Below are 21506 nucleotides of genomic sequence, written 5' to 3' on the forward strand. Positions count from 1 at the left end.
TCAGCGGTCTCCGCGATCATCGACTCTGCCTCCTCTCATCCCCCCAACTACGCTGATAGTCCACAGTAGAGAATAGTGGAGAGTGGAGATTCCATAGTAAGGAATATCCGCTTCATTAATGCGGTCACACACTGCTTTCCCGGAGCTATGCTAAGCTCCACAGACTTCTGGCTGCACTCCCAACGACTATCACGAAAATCATGGTCCATGTCAGCAACAATGACACCGCCCGTCAGCAATCGGAGCTGACAAAAGCAGACTTCATCCATCTCTTTGACCTGCTCAACAGCACCGGAAAGCACGCTTTCATTTCGGGTCTAATTCCTACACTGGGTCGTGGAATTGGCCGTTTTAGCAGGATCCTCGTCCTTCATACCTGGCTCCAGTCTGTCTGCAGCACCCAGGACACTGGTTTTATTCACAATTTTAACTTATTCTGGGATCGTTCCTCCTTGTTTGCACGAGATGGTCTTCACCCAAACAAGTCAGGTAGTCGCATGCTGGCGGCTAACCTGCAGCACGCTGTACTGTCCTCCTCAAGTAACTGACTATTTACATCATCTGTTTCCCCTCGCTCTTCTTCTTTCTCTTCTCTGCCCACCATAAACAGCCACGACCCTCTGCTGTCACTACCTCCCCCTTGTGGACTGATCATAGTGCTGCTATCTGGAGCCCGGATCCCTCTAGTGCCACTTTTAAAATTTCTGTGGTAATTTCGGATAGGTCCTTAGTGCGAAACAGACACAGCCGACACAGCAATAATAATAACTTAATAAAGATCCGGGCCAGAACCTCCAGTCTCAACCTCAAATCTGGCGCAGCACAGACTTTTTATGATGGCTTTTCTCAATGTAAGATCCCTCTCTAACAAAACGTTTATTTTAAATGATTTTATCTCTTTTACTGATTTAGATTTTATGTTTTTAACTGAATCCTGGTTACGTCCTGGTGATCATAGTCAGCTGGCTGAATTGTGTCTCCAGATTATGACTGCTTTAGCTGCCTTAAGGTCTGTGGTCGAGGTGGGGGCTTTGTTACTGTCTATAGGAAGCATTTTAAGTGTAACCTCATAGCTTGCAATGATTTTTTCTCCTTTGAAGTGCACGTTTAAACTTGGTGGCCCCCTCCCGGTCATATTTGCTATTATTTAACGCCCCTCTAAACCAGCTGGCTCCTTGTTGGAACTCCCTGAGTTTTTATCCAGTCTTGTTTTAAATTATGACAGAATTGTTCTTTGTGGTGATTTTAATATTCATGTTGATGACTTCTCTAATGCCCTTGCTGCTGATTTTTTAAATATCACTAACTCTTTTAACTTTCAACAACATGTGTCTGGCCAAACTCATTCCCGTGGCCACACCTTAGACCTAGTCTTTAGCCTGGGCCTGAAAACTCCATCTGTGGAAATCAGGGACATGTTTGTATCTGATCAAATTCTGTACACTGTTAAATTCTCACTTCATTCATACATGAATATGCTATGAATATATTATCAAACATAATAACAAAAGAAAACATAAAACAAAAAACATCAAAATGTACGAGGGAAATGTAAACTTAGAAATGTACTATACAACTTGTTTATCTTTATTACAAAGTATTTTTCAGATTATTTAATAGCTTTCTTATTCATTGCATCGTCAATCTATTAAATTTTGATAAATCAACAGAGCAACTTCAACCCAGAACTCTTGAGAATAAGTACATTCATAGAGTAAGTGAGAAATGGATTCAGTTTCAGTTTTACAGAAAGAACATACTGGAGACATATCTGCTTTAAATGTATGTAATAATTTATTACAAGGTAGTATCTATGTAATATCGTCATGTGAACTTCTTTTATTTTATATGGAATGAGGAATTTATTAGGGTCTGACCTTCTCTGCTAAGATTTCTGGAAAAGTTAGTTTCTATAAAATAGTCTGATCTGAGGTCAGTATTTTTCTGATATGATGATTATTAAACATATATTTATACCCTTATGCTGAACAAAGGCTTCACATCCATAAAGGCTGCCTATATCAGTAAGTACATCTAAAACAAAGATTACACCCTTATCAATCCATTCTTTTACTTGTTTCTAGACAATACATGCTGATTGTTCCATATTATGCATGAACGTGGAGAAAAATTATGTTTGAGAGCAATCATCCAGCTTTTTAAACTGGAAGTTAGTTGGCTCAGCCCAGCCCCGAGCTCGCAGAGGGAGGCAGGATTAAAGGAAACGCTAGTGCCCTTGCTCCTGTGGGGCCACACAATGCAGAAGCTATGCTGACCATCCGGGTCATTTTATACCCGGAAATCAAACTTTTTTTGGCTTCATGCGCCACTGAGCAGCTTTCATAGGAATGAGCGGAGCCCATTTCAACATTGTATCAAGGACTGAACGTTAATGATAAGCACTCAGCGAAATATAAAAGAGAGAAATGGAAAAGAGCTTAATATTGAAATTTCAGGTAATGATGCACGAACGTCAGATGGATCACGTCTTTGTTATCATCCGGTCCCTCTTTCAAAAGGACCCGCAGAATCAAGATTCCAGGCCTACCTCAGCTCCTCCCACTGGCTCCTTCAGGCAGTGGCAAACTGCACTTCATTGAACGGCCACTTGAGGCTCCAAAAGCAAGTCAGTCCCCATAGAGCCCCATGTTAAAATGCTACAGCAGAAATAAACATGTTCACAGCCTGGTACAAAACACGGTTTTGTTGTCTATAGCTAATTTCCCCCCTCATGCCAACTGTGAGGGGGGGGGAATTTTATATAACTTACCCGTTTAAATTATATTAAGTCTTAAAGTTATGCATAATTAAGGACGTGGCCGCTATGAGTGACAGATGGGTGCCCTATCAGGTGGCTTGCTACTAAATGGTTTCAACAACCAGGCTTTATTGAGCCTGCCTCAGCTCCACCTCTTTGCCCATTTTTGGATTAGCCAGACTCAGGGACTGCAAAGATGGTGACGGCTGGAGCCACCGGAGCCCCCCACTTTGAGCTTCACAACGGCTCTTCAGAAACCTATGGGTGACGTCACGGACACTACGTCCATTTTTTTATCAGGGTACATCCCAAGTCTCTTATTTAATATTTCCTTGCCCTTCACTTGAACCAGAAGTCGTTCCTGTCCACCATCTTGAAGGCCGTCCCAAGTCTCCTATTTGTGCTCAGAGGAGCGAGGCGGGATCTCTGGGGAGCGATGAGCGAGGACACACGAGGGCAGCCTTCACAGTGTCTGTTACTGGCCGACACGCCACATTTTTGGATATCAGTTATCGATTAGATGTTTTGATTGGAGCTTCATAACATGAGTGAAGACAGATAACAGATTAAACTCAAGTGTATCACTCCCAAGTTTAATATTTTATTTGTTTTCACTCTAGTTAAAAATCTGTTAATTGTAGGTCTGAACAACAAAAGGACCACAAAGATTTTTCTTTTCATTCAATTTAGTTTTATTTATATAGCGCCAATTCATAACAGAAGTTCTCTCATTGCACTTTTCCTATAGAGCAGGTCTAGACCGTACTCTTTATAATATTATTTACAGAGACCCTACAAATCCCACTGTGAGCAAGCACTTGGCGACAGTGGCAAGGAAAAACTTCTCTTTTAAGAAGCAGAAATCTCGGGCAGAACCTATAGGCTTTCTTGTTGGTGTTCTTATTCATAACTTTAATATCTATTAATGTAGGTTAAGAATTAAGAAAGATTCTTTTGTTGTGCTGGAATATATAAATTGTGGGATTGGTACCTTTCCTAAGTAGGGGAGACTGTCTGTCTCAGGCATAATTTATGTTAGAATATTCTAACCAGCAGCAAATGAAATGTTAAGGTCTCAGCTATAAATAAATGCGTTTTAATGTACACAAATGTTTTCTTAAATTAGGTGAACATTTAATAGAATATCTGCCCATTTTTAAGCAATTCATCAGTAGAAATGTCTAATTATTTTTGCCATTGGCCATTCCAAAATAATAATTAACAATATAAACATCGTCTTTAATCTTTCAGAATTGTTTTTAATCTCTCAAAATACCACAATAAAATATACATTAACAGTTACAAGTTCATGAACAAGAAAACTATCGTTAAAACATTTGTCATTAAAAAAGTTGTCATTGAAAAATTGTTAAAATCGTTAAAAAAATGTAGGATTTGAGAAAAATATTTAAACGTAACACTAATGAAGCTAATAAAAAACCATTACAATGTAGTTTGTACAACGCACATTGTCCCTGTAATGTGACAATGTGCATTTAAAAAATAAATTAAAAAAATAAAATTTAAAAAAAAATTTCTACATGGTCTTGCACCCCCCCTCTCAAAACCTAATATACTGTATTTCTCCTTGTCTCTCTCCCTTTCTGTTTCTGTGTTTTTGTGTGTGTTTGTATCTCTTCCTAAAAAGTTTGAATCTGTTTAGAAGTTATGTGTGTTTTGTTACAGGCCACTCCCACACCTTTTAGGTCAGTTGGCATGAGCACAAACACACATCTTAACACAAACCTCCATGCCAAATTTCAGCCCCCAAGGGCAAAAACTGTGGACACCTAAGGGTGGGGAAATTTCTGTGGACCGACCAACCGACCAGCCAACCAACCAACCGACAGAGCGAGCTATAGAGATGCTGGTTGCAGCTAAAAAGGAGCATCTTGGCCTGCAGTTAATTATGCCCTAACTGATTTGAGGTATCTACAGTTTTTAAAATTTGCATAAAGAATATGATATAATCAAGTGCATTTGTTGTTGTTCATTGATTTCTTACACTGAGTAAAATAAAACCTTTAAAAAGCCAAGTTAGTTCAAATATAGGCTGATTTAATGACCCTCAGCTTTAAAGCTTTAGGCCTCAAACTAAATAGACGTGAAAAAAGCAGTGAAATCTCAGTTTTTTCACAAACAGAATGAAGAAAACAACTTCCTGATTCATAGTCTGATTTGTGTTATGCCACGCACATTTTTTGCCCTTGTAGTGCCCACTAGTGGTCGATTTGAAGGAAACTTTCAGGTTCTTATGTGGACATATTAGGGAAGTTTTGTGATGTTTGGCCGAATGGTTGTTGACTTTGGTCTATTTATGTGCTGAGCCACGCCCCTTTTGAAGTTCATTGGTCAATATCTTGAAAACTAAATATCAACAGGCTTTATACAACTTTTGATGAGCTTCGTCCAATGATGATCCACCAAACATTTGGTAGCAATTGGACCTACAGTATAGGAGGATGTGTTTTTCAAAAAATTCAAAATGGCGGAAAATCTGGTTAGGCGGACTTTAGAGGTCCAGGAAGGCCTTTTTGTAGAGAACATGGAGCTGGACTTTTGAGAGGAATTTCAAGACAAAATTGCATTTTTGGAACTTAATTACAGCGCCACCATGTGGCCGACTGGGCTCATATTTCTGCGGAAGCACACATTTCCAGTTATTGGGCCAAGTTTTGTTTCAGCTCATTCCTGCTCACGGAGCCGAAGCGGCGTAAGACAAACCGACGCAGAGTTTTATACATTTCTATTCTTTCACCATTTCTACAATCTAAAGAAAAGTTCATCATTTTCTATCTGAATGCTCAATGTAGGTAGCATTTAGGTTTTAGCTAGTTGCACTATTAGTTTATTTCCTGTCCTTTCATTTGTTATTTGTCTTTTTTTCATTTTTTACACATCAAGAAAATAAATAAATAAATCACACACTGTGGTGAGGGGTGCAAAGCATTTTGTCTCAAACTGCTGGACCATGTTACACAAGATATTCATTTAATTTATATTTTGTTACAAATGAATAAGAAGTTCTCCACATGAATACTTTTATCAAAATGTTTGATAAATGTTTTTTCAAACACGCAGAACCTTGAAAACAATAAGGAAACATGAGATCAAGTTACCTTAAAATCTGTTGTGCAAAATTCCAAAACACAAGCAAGTAGGATGGACATTCACCCACTGCACGCAGGCAACACTCAAGCCTAACTTCACTGACGCTTGTTGGCCACAGCTGAGTTGCATGTGGCTGGGCATCTTCCACCATTTAATATTTAGTACACCTGATTCAATCTTTAAATCTGTTTTGAGGCAAAACAAAAAAAATCCCTCTTATCTCAAGGTCCACTTACTAGGTTTTACCAGAGCTTTCAACCACATCTCACTGGGGCCACAGTCTTCATCAGCAGACTCTGCTCAGTTTGGTGACCTTAAGATGCAGTTTACTGTTTTTTTTTCTTTTTTGTCTGCTACTTTTCCCAAAGTAAATACGGAACTTTCACGCTGGACACATTTAGTGTTTCTCCCAGAATTTTATTATTTAAGTCAGGGTGGAAACAGCACGAAAACTCTGCACCGACACCCAGGATAATAACAATAATCCACAATAATGTATACTTGTGTAGGACATCAGAATCAGAATCAATCCAGGATGAAGTCTGCAATCTACCATCAGTGTACAGCACTGAAACTGTCACAGCATGACTCAGTCTCCTTGCTTTTTAGTTCAGTGGGACTGTGCAGACCCAACCACATGGTCCTCACTGGATGATCACAGACTGGACTGTGCTGAGACAGCTGGACTGTTGTACACTCATCACACTGACAGCCAGTGTAGTATTCATCATTCTACAATAAATATGGAATCCAAACATTGACATGGTAAAAATCTGAAACATATCAAAGTATATTCATCATATCAGAAGAGGATGACACTGACACCAGGGGAAATGTGTTGGTAATGTTTTGTTTGAAATAAAAGATGCATCGGCAAACCCAAATCCAATCCTGAAGCACATCCATCACAGCTGAGTCTGTCTTCTTACAGTATGTACAGTATGGACGTATGTGTGTGTGAGAGAGGTTATGCTGGTATGTGCTAACTGTCCACTCAGTGTGTGTGTGTGTGTGTGTGTGTGTGTGTGTGTGGGGTGTCTATCGGTAGAGGTAATCAGCTTGTATGTTGGCAGCTATCTCTGCTTCCCACTTGTCTCCGTTGTTGAGGAGCTTCTCCTTGTTGTAGAGCAGTTCTTCGTGGGTTTCAGTGGAAAACTCAAAGTTAGGACCCTGAAGAAAGTAGGAAAGAGAGACGAGTGCAAGAGAGAAGAGAAGGATCAGAGGTGAGGGAAGGATTAAAAGGAAAAGAGATGGATCAAAGAAATAAGAAAGAAGAAAGGACAGCAGTAAAGATGAGGATCATCACATTCAAAATCACAGTTAACTGTCACCAAAAGCTTTCTGAAGCACTGAACAAGCAATTGTGCAAAAGTGATCAAAATGGCGACATCCGCTTGGCAAGCACTGGTATTGCATTTGATGGATTAAATGCAAGACCATGTTGTGAAAGTCAGTTGGAAAACAAACGTACCAACAATCATGTGATTTTGGACATGAAAAACTGAATTTGCTTTATGTCTAAACACGTTGAGGACCTGCAGACAGCCTGTGTGTCTGAGCTTGCACTGTGCTGTAGCACAGGATCACACACACACCTCTACGATGGCGTCCACAGGACACGCTTCCTGACAGAAGCCGCAGTAGATGCATTTGGTCATGTCGATGTCGTAGCGAGTCGTCCTCCTGCTGCCGTCAGCACGAGTCTCTGCTTCGATAGTGATGGCCTGGACACACAAATTGTTTGAGATGAAGAGACACACAGAGAGCTGTACCTCCGTTTTTTCTCTGCTCTGTTATCTGGTATTTAGATTGACTAGAAATGCCTACATTTATTCACAACTGACATCAAGTGTATATAATCATACATTTCAGCTGCTATTCACAGTAAAGACAGTTACTAATGGTTTAAAGATACAGCCAAAGTAGTTTTGTCTGGCTGTGTGTGTGTGTGTGTGTGTGTACCTGGGCAGGGCAGATAGCTTCACACAGCTTGCAGGCGATGCAGCGCTCCTCTCCTGAAGGATACCTGGTTTATCATTACAAAGACTTTGTTAAGGTTTCATCTAGAGTGCTGTTACTGCGCCAAGGGCCCCCTTTCATATTATACAACTGAAAGTTGAGCTTTGGTCACTATTAACTGACCTGCTAAGTCACTCCATTAAAGTTTACTCCAAATGCAGGTTTGAGGGGCTTTCAGACAGTTAGCGCTCTCCGCTGCAGCCCAGACGTCTATGTTCTGTATTTTGAAGGGGCGGCAGCAGGGCATTACTCCACTCCACTTTTTCTTTTGCCATTTTGCTTTTACGTGATTTCAATGCTGTTTTCAATCTATGAAATAAAACTGAAACTGATACAGCTTCTAAAATCTAAATCTAAAATGCCTTTCCGTTGGGCAGAGTTAGAAAAAGAAGCAGTGAGTGAAAGCATAAGGGTTAGACGCTCAAAGAGAACCAGTTGATACGGCGCTGTTGTCCGAGCTCGTCTGAAATCAAAGTGTGTACAGTTGTTGTGAACGGCCACACTGGAAGGTGGAGTGAACATCTGGCCATCACAGAAAGGGGGGAGAAGTGATATCGTTTAAATATTCAGATAACGGCCTCTCCTGGAAGACATTTATAGTGTTGCACTCACAGCCCCCCATTTCTGATTGGGGGTGTGTGTGTGTGTGTGTGTGTGTGTGTGCGGTGCACAGTTATTCACATTCTAACTTCTGAGTGCTTGTTGGTTTGGAGTCCGTTTGACTGGCGTCAGACTCCATGTCATGTATTTTCAACACAAAAGCGTCTGCATTGTGACACACAACCCAGTGAGCTCATCCTCACCTGCGCAGGGCGTGTTCTCCTCTGAAGCGAGGCGACAGCGGCCCCTTCTCAAACGGGTAGTTGATGGTGGCGGGCTCTCTGAACAGGTAGCTCATTGTCATGCCCAGACCTGACATCACGACACAGTCAGTCACGTTTGAATGAGAAAGAACATTTCTCAAGCTCTCACATGCAGATCACATGAACAAAGAACATTTTCCAGCTCCAGTGGTGGAGACCCATCTGGTTACATTCCCCGTGTAAATGCAATAACCTCCTACTGAAAACAATAATGAACTTGTGACTGCAAAATACACTGCGATAATCTTCAAATGATTCCAGGAAAAACTAAGAATAAAGACAAATCCTTATTTGTGTCAGCAGTGCTGAGCAGGACAGCACCACTGAAACATCAAAGCAGTCCTTTTCTCTAGGCTGTTGCTTTCATTATTTTTGGTATGACTACTAGTAAAAAAAAAATGAATTCCAGATGAATTGTTGGTTGAAAGAAAAGTCCGATTAGTCCCTGTGTTACTGATCTGTAGTTTCAGAGCTACACAGCTGTGTGTGTGTGTGTGTGTGTGTGTGTGTGTGTGTGTGTGTGTGTGTGTGTGTGTGTGTGTGTGTGTGTGTGTGTGTGTATGTGAAGCTCCGCTGACCTCTGAAGAGCTCTGTCCACAGCAGCGTCTGAGCAGCTCGGTCTGTGATGGACTTCATGTCTGTAGGGATCTCCTGGGCATTCACATACTCTGCACACACAAACCCAACCAGGTGAGAGCTGGATTCAACATATGACCGCTCATAATCTTCTCATATCATCATCACCGTCTCATACTCATCTCAATAAGCTCCATTTAACTTGACGGGACTCATTATTGCACTGTTACTTATTACTTTTATTATTCTATTGTATTTCACCGTACATACTTCTCAACCTCGAAATCCACTTTGTACTTAACTTATCTTGCCTGGATTGTATGTTTTGCTCAGTGCTTCTGTTCCTGTGTGACTGACTGACAGCGAGCTGCTGGAACAAGAGTTTCCCCTCGAGGATCAATAAAGCGTTTCTGGTTCTGACTAACTGTATGTGTGAAATGTGAACATTTAGAACGTGTACATCACAGAAGATTAAATCACTTTCATGAATCGTTCAAAGTCATTCCTCTTTTTCACTCATACATATTTTTTAACATTACAAAACCACCCAGGTGTTTTTCATGCTTCATTGTGTTTTTTACATTTGTCCACTGCAGGCTGCTTTGTCCAAAACAGGGAACGCCATCCTATTAGCTGTGTCCCACCACCCATTTTAGAGAACTCCAGGACGCATGCGCCCAAAGTGCGACTAAACATTTTCATTGGCCGCACTGCTGCACCTGAAATTTAGCAGGTCTGATTAAAAAATTATGTATACAATTATTTTTTAATAAACACCAACTGGGTGTGCAGTTGTGATGCTCGGATTAGATCTGATGTACACATAAATAACCCCCCCACCACCCACCCAAACAAATTATTTTCTCTGATTTAGAGACTGGCACCGGCATGGACACACCACCCCTCCTCTACCGGCCCCTGTACGCTATATTACCGCTGAAATTATGGTGCAAGCTTTCCAGGTGATTTCTTTAACGTGTGTTGTATTGATGCACGAGTGTTTTCTTTTTAAACGTTTCCATGGCGCAGTAATCGTGGGACATTTAAGCAGCAAACTTGACAGAACAGAGGAAACAGAATCAAACGTTTAGCTTCTGAAATACATCTTTAGACAGCTGTGGTGGAGCTCGGGATTTATCTGCTTTACTCCCGTTTCACTGTGAACCTGGACTGCGTGTGAGGAACACAGAACATTAATTAACCTGACCGATCCTGACGGCGGGTCGGAGATTGAAATAATCAGTGTTAATCATGACCCAGCCTGCCCGATCCGCAGATTATCAGCAGGCCCCCCGGATGTAACTTAGATCCGCGCATCATTACTGGGAACAGCGCTTATGCTGTCGGAGCACGGACTCAAACATTGGAGACGTGACTAGCTAACTCAGGAGTATTTCTCTCCATTATCTGTCGGTCTGTAACGTTAAGCAACACAATGTTAGCAGTGAGAAACGCTCTCTGCCTCGGCTCCAGGTTATCCATACCCATGGTGGCAAAGGAGAGGATGCGCTGGGGCTTTGATCCCGACGAGCAGGTAATGTTACAGGTTAGCAGCACTGGCTAGCTAACCAGCAGCACAAAGTTCACTTAGTTTTCTGTGCAGATAAGCAGCTGGCAGTGAGCCCCGTCTCTGGGCGCAACATAGTGTTTTTCCTGCATGCCTCTATGACATGTAACGTTAGACAGCCAATCACCAGCATTATTAGATCTTGGTACAAGCATGCTGCATGCTTATTGGCGCACTGACGCTGATGAGACTTACTCCTTAGGTATTGAAATTTGGTACTGAATGACAAGGCATTTTTTGATACTCGATGGTATCAAAGGAATTTGGTCGCTGCCATAAAAGTATCGAAGTTCGGTACCCAGCCCTAACTGTGACACTTCAATAAATGAAAAGATATTAACAGAATGTAAGATAGAACTATTTGTTATGTTGATATTTTCTCTCAGAGTCTATCTTTTTGGCTTAGTAAACCCATACTTCAGTAACCCCCAACATAGCCGGCTAGCTAACTGGCGACAACTGTTTGCTGGCTAATGTTACTGCTAAGGTCAAATTTAAACTCAACAGAATAATGTAGAATAATACAATGTTGAACTAAAAGGCGTGAAGGAATCGCTGCGAAAGAATTAGGATGTTTGTGGAACTGTAACGTTCGTTGCGTTGTTGAAGGCTCGCAGTATAGGGCTAAAACTTGGTGGCCACAGGGGGCCACCTACACGGGGTATTTTGTAGCCACGGGCTATCGGGCCAAGGTTAATGTCGGACCATGGTATGTAAATGTTGTTAATTTCAAAAGTTTAAATGTTGGATACAATATCTCAATGAATGTAGCATGGGGGTTTCCAGTTTCCACATTCCACTTGTGTAAGTTGCATACTGGACCCCACTTGGCTTCAAATTATTTGTGATTTCATAAATCCTGCTAGTACCAGGTACTAGGTACCAGGTGTTAAACTGAGATTTAAGGTCAGCACAGACGAATGTGAAAAGCTCAACAAGCAACAAGAGGACAAACAGAGTTTTGACCGGAGGGGGGCTTTAAGAGTAAGGCTGAGGATGGAAATAAGTGTAGGAATTATTACGTGTACATGTCTTTTTAAATACACTTGGCTTTTTCAACTTGTTCACTAGTACAGAGGGAGTGTTTCTGCTTTTTTGTCTCACAGTGAACAAACCATTATGAACATGTCATTCAGTTAAAAAAAGTTTAAGTTTGTGCAGTCAGAGCAGAGAGAAGTGGACAGTAGAGGAGAAAAGTAGTTTGTGCCTGATGAGGTCTTTCTGACCTAAATGTTGCATTTATTATTTATTGAGCCCAAAGATAGCTGGCACTAATCTCGCTTCGTAGTGCAGGCCCCCGAAAGCCCTGCGAGCCGAGATGCGTCAATGACAACAATACAACACAATGAGCTGTATTTGTGTGTTGTAGTGGTACTTACTGAATCCTTCCCTTTGTGTGGATACACTGAAGGACCTCACTAGATTCTGCCTGGCCACAAACGTGCCTGAAGGTAAAGATAAATGAAAAAGTGCATTATCATTAAGATCGCTATACTGGAGACATCCATTGCACATATATCCCAATTTTTTGTGTTTTTCCCCTAATTTTCTTTATTTATATAGCGCCAATTCATAACAGAAGTTATCTCATTCCACTTATCATATAGAGCAGGCCTAGACCGTACTCTTTATAATATTATTTACAGAGACCCAACAACTTAAGGATACTACACAAGTAACTGATGTGTGGTCTATCGTAGAAAGGTTTCAGTCGTAGTCATCTGGACACTGTTTTCAGAATCAAGATGTTTCGGCTCCCATCCGGAAGTCATTCTGTGCCTAGTTTCACCAAACAGGTGAACAGCAGACACTCAGGAAGACTCCTCCCTGAGGGCGGGGCTTAAGCAACACAGAGTAGCTTAAATTTCTGAGTTCTCAGACCATTTTCACAATTGAGAAAGACTTCCGGATGGGAGCCGAAAACGTCTTGATTCTGAAAACAGTGTCCAGATGACTATGACTGAAACCTTTTCTACGATGGAACACTGCTGGACGAATGAGGGATGACACCGTGTGCTTAATAGCATGTTATTATGACAACTTCTTGTGTTTGACCTGCTGAGAGCAGGCAGATACTTTTTTTTTTTATCTGACATGGCTCATATTATTGACACACCTATCTGATTGACATTTTACAACTTTTGTTATGTCATTTAGAAATTATATCTATTTTTTACTCATTGTTTAATTACTGCCATGCCAGTTGCACTCAGATAATAGAGAAGTTGGAGCTTGTTGGCACCACAGAAGTACAGTGATGAGTAGCTGAAACAGCGAAACAACTGACAAGTCTTTTGTCAGACCAGATGAGTGTCGCGGAACTTTGTGATGAACGTGACAATAACCAAATACTAACAAGCCCTTCGGCCACATGTACAGAATCAAAACTATGTATGAATTCAGTGTAAAGTGTATGCACGCCACGTAACTAGACGCACAAGAAATCAAACATGTGGCTATTAGTCAAATTTTCTAGTTTAACAGTTTTTAAAAGTCGTAATAGCTGGACTAGAGTATTGTATTAATCTATTTGTACTCAAATTACTAGTATTATTAAGTGCAGCTAAATATGTTTCTGTTCCTATGGCTGAGAAATCTTACCTGGCCTTGACACGGAGTAAAGTAAACGCAACGTTGCAGCCATCACGTCTTCGAAGCTGAAACCAGACACGATAACAATGAGAAACAGTTTTTTAAAAATAGCAGCTGCATCAATGCATTATCGGCGGATGATCCCGAAGCTCCGGAGCTTGTTTCACTCCTGTGAAGCGCACTGTTTCAATACACTGCATAGGAGCTTGTGTCAAATCAAGACTATCATGTGACTGATGACGTCCGAAGCTTCAAACGTCACCGGTGCTTCGGAAAGCGCTTCATTCACTCTGACAGTTTTGAACACTTATGGAGCTCAAAGCGCCAAGAAAATACTATTTTCTTTCTCCCGATAGTTCCCACATGAAACTGCTCACAACAAATCTGGGGATTATCCTGCGGACCCGGGTCACGATCTCTGGAAACAGATGTTGCTGCTGAGTTTTTCAGATGTATTTTCTTGGCGCTCTGAGCTTCACAAGCCGAGGGCCACGTAGTCCCGTTATATTCAAACATGCAGACATCTCCAAAGCTCTGCAGCTCACACCCAAACTATCCAGATGATGAACAGCTGTACAGGTGAGAGGAGGAATACGTATTTTGGGTTTTGGGGTGAACTGTCCCTTTAACATCAGCGCCGTGTGGCGGTGCTTCGGTTCCGGTCTTGAAGGGCTACTATAAGTTTAAAAAGCCACCAGATGTCACTGTGTTTGCTGAGTTTGAAGCCCCGAAACTCGGAATCTTTTTCGGCACAAACAGAAAGAAAGCCCCAAAGCCTCATACGGCTTCAACCGCCCATCACTGGCATTACAGTATATTTAGCCTAACATCTGAAGCAAAACTTGGTCTGCACGTGTTAGTAACGTTTAACGAACCCCTCGCTACTCCCAGTTTTCTAGCAAGGTTGATTCTGAAAATACTAAAAATGTGACATTGCGACGTTTTAGATTGTAATACGAGCACTATTACGGACTTTTAGCGTTACTGTAACGTTAGGTTCTGAGTTTAAACCTGCTACGCAACGCCAAAACAATTACTGAATACCGACAATGACGAACCTGAACTGTTGTGCACGATGATGTAACTAACGTTACTGTTTCGCAGCTGCTAACGTTAACTTTGCGTTACAAAGTCATATACAGAGGCACAGCTAACTAACTTCATGACTTCAACGTTACCACTGATTTTAATTCTTAGCCTAAGCTAACTCTGACTTAACGCTAGCACTTACCGTTATTACTGAGCTTGACATTGTTTAGCTAGCCAACAGTTGCTTGCAAAGCACACAACCCAAATACCCTTCTGACTACTCGACTTCGCAGCACACCACAGATCACACAATAGACGGTAGCTTGGTTTGTGAAAAGTAAAGGTTTATTGCTAAACTAAGCTAGCACTGATTAGTAAAGTATCCAGGTTAGAGCTCATGAGTTACTGTCAAGGACTTTTGCACAAAGGTCGCATAAGGGGAATTAAGGGTAATTGTAATCCTTTCAAGATCAGATATGAATGATAATGAATTAATTATTTGATGTGACGTAAAGGCATTTCATAAGAAGTAAGAATTCATGAATTTAAATGATTTTAAACTCACCGAAATACGCTATTTGGCCTTCTGAACCAGAACAGCGGACTATTTGCGGAACGAACCTTGCGTGTACAGGAAGTCACACAACGTGATAACGTCATGGGTGCGTCCCAAGTCTCTTATTTTTTATCTCTGCAGACCGGAGACTTTGAGAGGGCGTGGGAACTGTCAATCATGTTTGAATTTGGCCATTTGGAGACTTACAATCCGCTGACAGTCAAAAAACTAGTGATGGGATTTATGGCTCTTTGAGGTGATCCGGATCTTCGCGATCCGTTCCTTTCAAAGAACCGTTCAAAAGAGCGGCTCTTTTGGCTCTTTTTAAATATTTAGTCAGTTTTAAGAAGCCAGCTTGGGGGCATCTCAGTTTATCCTGGAAATAATCACTGGGAGGAATGATGAGGTGAGATTTGTAGTCAAATAATTAAAACTCGGATATCACACACCAATATCTGAGTTTGAATTATTCTGAAATATTGATTATTACCTCATTTGTCATGTGTGGACTATATTCCATAGGGTTGCACAAATCCCTCTGCTTAGACAGTGACATCACTATTTTGGATTTACCTTTAGTACAAAGTGTGTGTGTGTGTGTAAAGCTACGTTGACTTATGTTATTCATACAATACCTACTCACAAATAAACATCAAAAACAAAGCCGGCTGCAATGAATTTCTGTGCAAAACAGCTTTTACTACAAACACTTCCACACAAGAACATTGTTATCACACAAGAACATTTTGATAGAAAACAAAAAATATTTAAAGTAGATAAAATTAGAATAAATAAAATGGAAATGTCTACATACTACATACTATTACTGCTGTAAACTTTGTTTTGTAAACTTTTTAAAAGAACAAGTTTTAAATGAACACAAAATGCAATGTAAATAAATACAAAGCAGTTCCTTACTTTATGGCTTTTTCTGCCTCTCTTTTTTGTCCTTGGGCAAATTTGCATTAAGGAAGACAAGAGCTCTGACCTTTTTGGGCTTAAGGCGACTTCTCCTCTCTGAGATTATCTGTCCAGTTTTCGAGAATATTCTCTCAGAGGGAACTGATGTCGCCACAACACAAAGCTTCTTGGCCATCAGCTTGCTAAGCCTGGGGTAAACAGGGGCTCGACTCTCCCACCACTTGAGGGGATCCTCATGTGTTGGAAGAAGAGGCTCCTCCAGGTAGGCTCGCACCTCCATGACAGCATCAGCGGTTGGATTCCTGGCTTCCACTGTTCCAGCTACCTGCTCATAGGGGTGGGAGATATAACAATGGGAGATACCATTTTTATGTGATTAGAGTAGATTAAATTATATTCAACTTTTGTCATTACACAGTGTAAGAGAACAGAGTAATGAAATGCAGTTTAGCATTTAATTAGAAGTGACAATAGTAGATTTCCATATGTACAGTATGTGCAGTATGTACAGATTAAATGCAGTGATTTACAGCTATTGGAAGTTTTAGACTGAGATATCAAATATCTAAAAAAATGTGACTTATTGTTGCCACCCTTACTTCCTCATGGAAATAGCTCCAAACTATTGATCCAGCACCACTGCCTGCTCCTTCCAGTCCTTCCACAGCTGGTTGCTGTTGGATGGGTTTGCCACTGCTAATTCTTGCTGCTGCAGTTGACAGCCTTTGAAATGTCTCATCTGCTGTTCTGCCATCAGAGAAGGCCATCCTCTTAAAACGCGGGTCAAGTGCAGCAGCCTCTGCTAGTATGTGGTTGGCATGAATCCTGTGGAATCGCAATGACATACTCGCACACAGACTGTCGATCACACCTTGCGCTACCGCTGTTGCAGTTTTTCGCCGGAAATCAGCTGTGGCTCTTTGAAGTCCCTTGGCCAGCACTATGACCTTCGAGGCTGTCAAGTAGCTGGTGAAAAAAAGAAAAAAAACTTTAATGTTACAATTTTAAAGCTGAAACAATGATAAATATTACAATGTATTAAACAGATATCTATTGTGGTATCAAATATCCATAATTTTTTATCAGGAAATTGGCATGCAGGATACAGAAATCTACTGACAATGATATATACTCCAGTGTATTACACAGATTTCTAATATGGTATAAAATATATGCACTGAGTTCCACAGTGACTTCCTCAAATGGTTGCAAGATTGTGCACATTTCTTGCACTGTGGTCCATTCCTCCTGGGACAGGTGGCGGACAGGTGCATTGGTGACGGCCAGGGTGGAGATTATAGCATTTTTACTGACAATAAAGCTTTTCAACATGTAGTAGGTGGAATTCCACCTTGTAGGACAATCCTGTTTTGGTCGGAGCTCCTCCATCTTCATTTGTAGTTGAGTCTCCTTCAGTTTTTGTGCCCCCACGGTGCTTCTGTGAAAGTATTCCACTGTCTCTTTCACCTTATCAATGATGGGCTTTGAAGCTTGCAGGGCATCTCTTACCACCAGGTTAATAGTATGGGCCAGGCATGGTAGGTGCATCCATCCAATGGTTTGTATAGCCTTAGTAACATTTGCCGTATTATCGGTTAGGCAGCACACTACTTTCTTGTCCACCCCCCACTCTGCTGCAACACTAAGCAGCTGTTGTGCAATGTTGTCTGCTGTGTGCCGCTCACTGAATTCAAAACAGTCCAGGAGACAGGAGGCCACACGGAAATCCTCGATAAAATGGCAGGTTACAGACATATATGATGCTGTCGTTCTTGAAGTCCAACAGTCTGTGGTTAAACAGACAGCTGGTACTTTTGACACCCTTCTCTTCAAAGATGCTGTCTCCTGTCATACATATCCGTGACCTTCTGGGCTAGTGCCTTCCTACTTGGAGGAATGTAGGAGGGGTTGAGCGCCTGTGAATATTTTTTGAATCTTGTGTCCTCCACTATTGAGAAAGGCTGGAAGTCAGTGGCTATCATCTTTGCCAGCTCTTCGTCTATCTTCTCCTGTCTTAATGGGGTCAAGACAGGAGGTAAATATTGACTGATGGATGTCTGCTTTCTTTTTGGTCGTGCCTGGCCAGGCAATGTGGGCCCAGTGGGGTCAGAGGCTGCTGTGGCTGCAGCTGCACTTGATGTGGAGGCAGAGGAGGCAATGGACACATCAGTGTCACTGTTGTTGTCTGAGTCTGGCTCTGCTCTCAAACCCGTGACCTGCAGTGTTGGGTGTTGAGTCTTCAAATGCCTGTGTAAATTATTTGTTGACCCAGACATAAATGAAATGACTTTTTGACAAATGCTGCATTTAGCTTTACTGTTTTCTTCGCGAGAAAAATGCACCCAAATGCTGCTCCTTTTCCTCTGGCTCATTTTCAGATGTGTCACGTGTGTGTCTTCTTCCTTTCGAAGTCCGAACGACCCGCTATTACTGACGTTGGCACTGAGACAGAGAGGCAATCGCACGTGGGTTTTTTTTGTTTTTTTTTAACTGGAGTAAGCATGTGACGGCAGCGTGCACACGTCATGGCTCCGCTCCTACCCAATGACAGAGGAACGCAGGGTTTTTTTCCACTGGAGTACTCACGTGAAGGATGCGTGCACAACTAATAAATAATATCATCACGCTATAAAGGGTTGGCCTGCGCTGGGTGTGCCCCTCCCCCTATAACTGTTCTGTCTCGCGGAGGAGCTCATTTGTGTGCATCTGTGTGAAACACGCATAGGAAAAAACAACGACAGAAAGAACGGCTCCCCTCCAGCCGCGACTCGGCTCCCATCGTTCATGTTTATGAGCCGTTCAAAAGAATCGGTTCGTTCGCGAACGTCACAACTCTACAAAAAACTAATTTCACCAATACGCCACCTGACCTAGCTGTCAATCAGTTTTTAATTCGGCTAGTCATAGTTCTCATAGGCGAGATCAAGTTTAGAGGGAAGAGTGGCGAAGTTTGCTTGGAGGAAAATGAACAGGAGTCGGAATCGAGTAGCGGGTAAATACAAACAACTGTATCGTGAATGTAATAATCGTGGATTTTGGGAGTGAGGACGAAGGATGGGACCATGGAGGTATGGAGTGGCAGAATGTGGCGTTCAAAAGGAAGAAAAAGAAAAATGGAAATAGTGGTAATTTAAGCAGTTCGAGGTCAGAATCTGATGAAATGGCAAAGAGAGCTAGGGCATATCTGAAAACCAAAACAAGGACCGGAAAGTCATAATTGAGTTTGTTGATCATTTCCATCTCATATCGGTGGCTAAAGCTCTGGAAGAGGATGTAGGCAAAGTACTTGAATAACAAGCGTATACTTGTACATGCAGTGAGTCAAGAACAACAAAACGCTGAAAATGACTACACTGGATGTACAAATAAAAACCCATGAACCTGGCTCAGCTGCTTGATACAGGGGAGTCATATCTGGAATACCACTGTCTCTCTCAATTCATTTCAATTTTATTTATATAGCGTCAATTCATAACACCTCATTGCACCTTTCCTATAGAGCAGGTCTAGACCATACTCTTTATAATATTATTTACAGAGACCCAACAAATCCCACCATGAGCAATCATTTCATGACAGTGGCAAGGAAAAACTTCCTTTAAGAGGCAGAAACCTTGTGCAGAACCAGACTCAATGGTGGGCGGCCATCTGCTGCTGCCTTGTTAGGTTTTGATAGAGAGAGGCAGAGAGACAGAGAAAGAGGTGGATTTTACAGGGAGCCAGTGCAAAGAAGCTAATATTGGAGAAATATGATCACTTTTCCTAGTTCTTGTCAGTACACCTGCCACAGCATTCTGGATCAACTGGAGAGTCTTAAGGGACTTATTCGGGCAGCCTGATCATAAGGAATTGCAATATTCCAACCTAGAAGTAACAAATGCATGTACAAATTTTTCGGCATCATTTTGAGACAGGGTGTGCCTGATTTTTGCAATGTTACGTAGGTGAAAGAAGGCAGTCCTTGAAGTTTCTTTCATGTGGGAGTTAAAGGATAAATCCTGATCAAAGATAACTCAAAAGAGGTTCCTTACGGTGCTGCTGGAGGCCAGGGCAATGCCATCTAGAGTAACTATATCTTTAGATAATGTGTCTTGGCGGAGTCTTAGAATCGGTCCAAGCACAGAACCTTGTGGAACTCCGTAACTAACTTTGGTGTGCATATGATAGGATGGTCAATGGTGTCGAACGCAGCACTAAGATCTAACAAGACAAGTACAGAGACAAGTCCATTGTCTGATGCAATTAAAAGGTCATTTGTAATTTTCACCAGTGCTAAGACGGTGTAGTCCCTCATTCGTCCATGAGTGTTCTATCGTAGAAAAGGTTTCAGTCGTAGTCATCTGGACACTGTTTTCAGAATCAAGACGTTTCGGCTCCCATCCGGAAGTCATTCTCAATTGTGAAAAAATTGGACGGGAACTGGAAATTTAAGCTACTCTGAGTTACATAAGCCCTGCCAGAGAGAGATAAACAATACCTTCTGCCACTTTTTAATTGAAGGATGATGGATGGTGACCTTTGTCCTTTGATTAACCCCGGATGTCTCTCCCACCCCCCGGAAGTGCGTCACGTCGGAAGTGCGTCATGCCGGAAGTGCGTGGCCTTATGCGTGGACCAATGAGCGTGAGGCAGGCGTGGTTAGCAGGAGCCAATGAGCGTGAAGCATGCGTGGTGAGCAGGAGCGAATGGGAGTAAAGTAGGCGTGGGAATGAAAAACCCTGTAAATTAAATAATATGATTAAATAATTCAATCATTTAAGTGAAATCAATAGTATCAAAAGTATAAAAATAATTGACAAATTTACCATCTGTAAAATCTAATCTTTCAGGAGCAAAAGACACGTCCTTCTCTGTTGTCTGTCCGGTGCAGAGTAAGGTGTGAATGAATTCGAAAGATGTGGGAGGGTAGGCGGAGTTTGCGTGAACCAAAGGGAGGGTTAGCCAATGGGAAAATAGGTTAGGAGGAGCTTGCGGCGAAAAAATAAAATAAAAGCAGAATATTTCTGGTCTGAACCATCAAACAAGATGAAACAGTTGAAGATGATCAGCCAGACGCCGGTGATTATCAAAATGCGACACTAGGGGGCGCACCCAAGAAACAGGTGTTGTATTTGGCTCGGATCCAGACACCTCCCCCCAGCACGCTTCAGGAGGAATGGGATTTAGAAAATGGAGGCGTGTGGGGATATGCGTTCAATTATGAAGTCAACAAACTTTGTTTTTACCAGCTGGAGAAAGGAGAAACGTTTGGACCCCTCACTCCGAAAGCAACGCTTACGTCAGTGGATTGGTCTGTGCTGAATCTGGTGGTGTCAAACAACCTCAGAGCAAATGAAGGAAAGGAACCTGCGACAAAAGACAAACAGACGCAAACGTTGGTGCGGGTTAAACAGGAATTTCCACCGGCACTCGCCCAGAAAAAAATTGTAACCTGCAGCATTTGGGAGACGAAAAGCTCGGGCTCCGGCAGATGGTTCTACTGCACAAGCCGTCAGGTGGTCGAAGGAGATGAAC

The 21506-nt window shown here is 41.8% G+C and overlaps 2 protein-coding genes across 3 annotated transcripts; both read right to left on the bottom strand.

The window, feature by feature from the left end:
• Nucleotides 1-6265: 6265 nt before the first annotated feature.
• ndufs8a (NADH:ubiquinone oxidoreductase core subunit S8a) lies at nucleotides 6266-15217 on the bottom strand. Its single transcript, XM_044186186.1, has 8 exons — nucleotides 15081-15217; nucleotides 13496-13551; nucleotides 12274-12339; nucleotides 9330-9419; nucleotides 8692-8800; nucleotides 7832-7895; nucleotides 7465-7593; nucleotides 6266-7039 (listed from the first exon to the last, which is right to left on the bottom strand). The coding sequence occupies exons 1-8, from the start codon at nucleotides 15173-15175 to the stop codon at nucleotides 6908-6910; spliced, it is 741 nt and encodes a 246-aa protein (XP_044042121.1). The 5' UTR covers nucleotides 15176-15217; the 3' UTR covers nucleotides 6266-6907.
• A 532-nt stretch (nucleotides 15218-15749) lies between these two features.
• On the bottom strand, nucleotides 15750-17410 carry LOC122871295 (E3 SUMO-protein ligase ZBED1-like). Of its 2 annotated transcripts, none has more exons than XM_044186240.1 (2): nucleotides 16592-17410; nucleotides 15750-16317 (listed from the first exon to the last, which is right to left on the bottom strand). In XM_044186240.1, the coding sequence occupies exons 1-2, from the start codon at nucleotides 16835-16837 to the stop codon at nucleotides 15991-15993; spliced, it is 573 nt and encodes a 190-aa protein (XP_044042175.1). In that variant the 5' UTR covers nucleotides 16838-17410; the 3' UTR covers nucleotides 15750-15990. The 2 variants fall into 2 exon arrangements, with proteins under 2 accessions (XP_044042175.1, XP_044042165.1); XM_044186230.1 differs by having other exon boundaries at nucleotides 15750-16320.
• Nucleotides 17411-21506: the final 4096 nt, after the last annotated feature.

Source organism: Siniperca chuatsi, linkage group LG3 (genome assembly GCF_020085105.1).
Source record: "Siniperca chuatsi isolate FFG_IHB_CAS linkage group LG3, ASM2008510v1, whole genome shotgun sequence".
NCBI lineage: Eukaryota > Metazoa > Chordata > Actinopteri > Centrarchiformes > Sinipercidae > Siniperca > Siniperca chuatsi.

Bases quoted from the DNA above. Each gene is read 5' to 3' on its own strand.
- ndufs8a (XM_044186186.1), bottom strand. From the start codon at position 15,175: ATGACGTTATCACGTTGTGTGACTTCCTGTACACGCAAGGTTCGTTCC. The intron at 8,801-9,329 runs GTCAGCGGAGCT...TCGTGATGTCAG, and splicing joins GTGGACAGAGCTCTTCAGAG to GTCTGGGCATGACAATGAGC. The intron at 7,040-7,464 runs GTGTGTGTGTGA...TACTTTCTTCAG, and splicing joins CTGTGGACGCCATCGTAGAG to GGTCCTAACTTTGAGTTTTC.
- LOC122871295 (XM_044186230.1), bottom strand. From the start codon at position 16,837: ATGTCATTGCGATTCCACAGGATTCATGCCAACCACATACTAGCAGAG. The intron at 16,321-16,591 runs GTAAGGGTGGCA...CACCCCTATGAG, and splicing joins GGAGCTATTTCCATGAGGAA to CAGGTAGCTGGAACAGTGGA.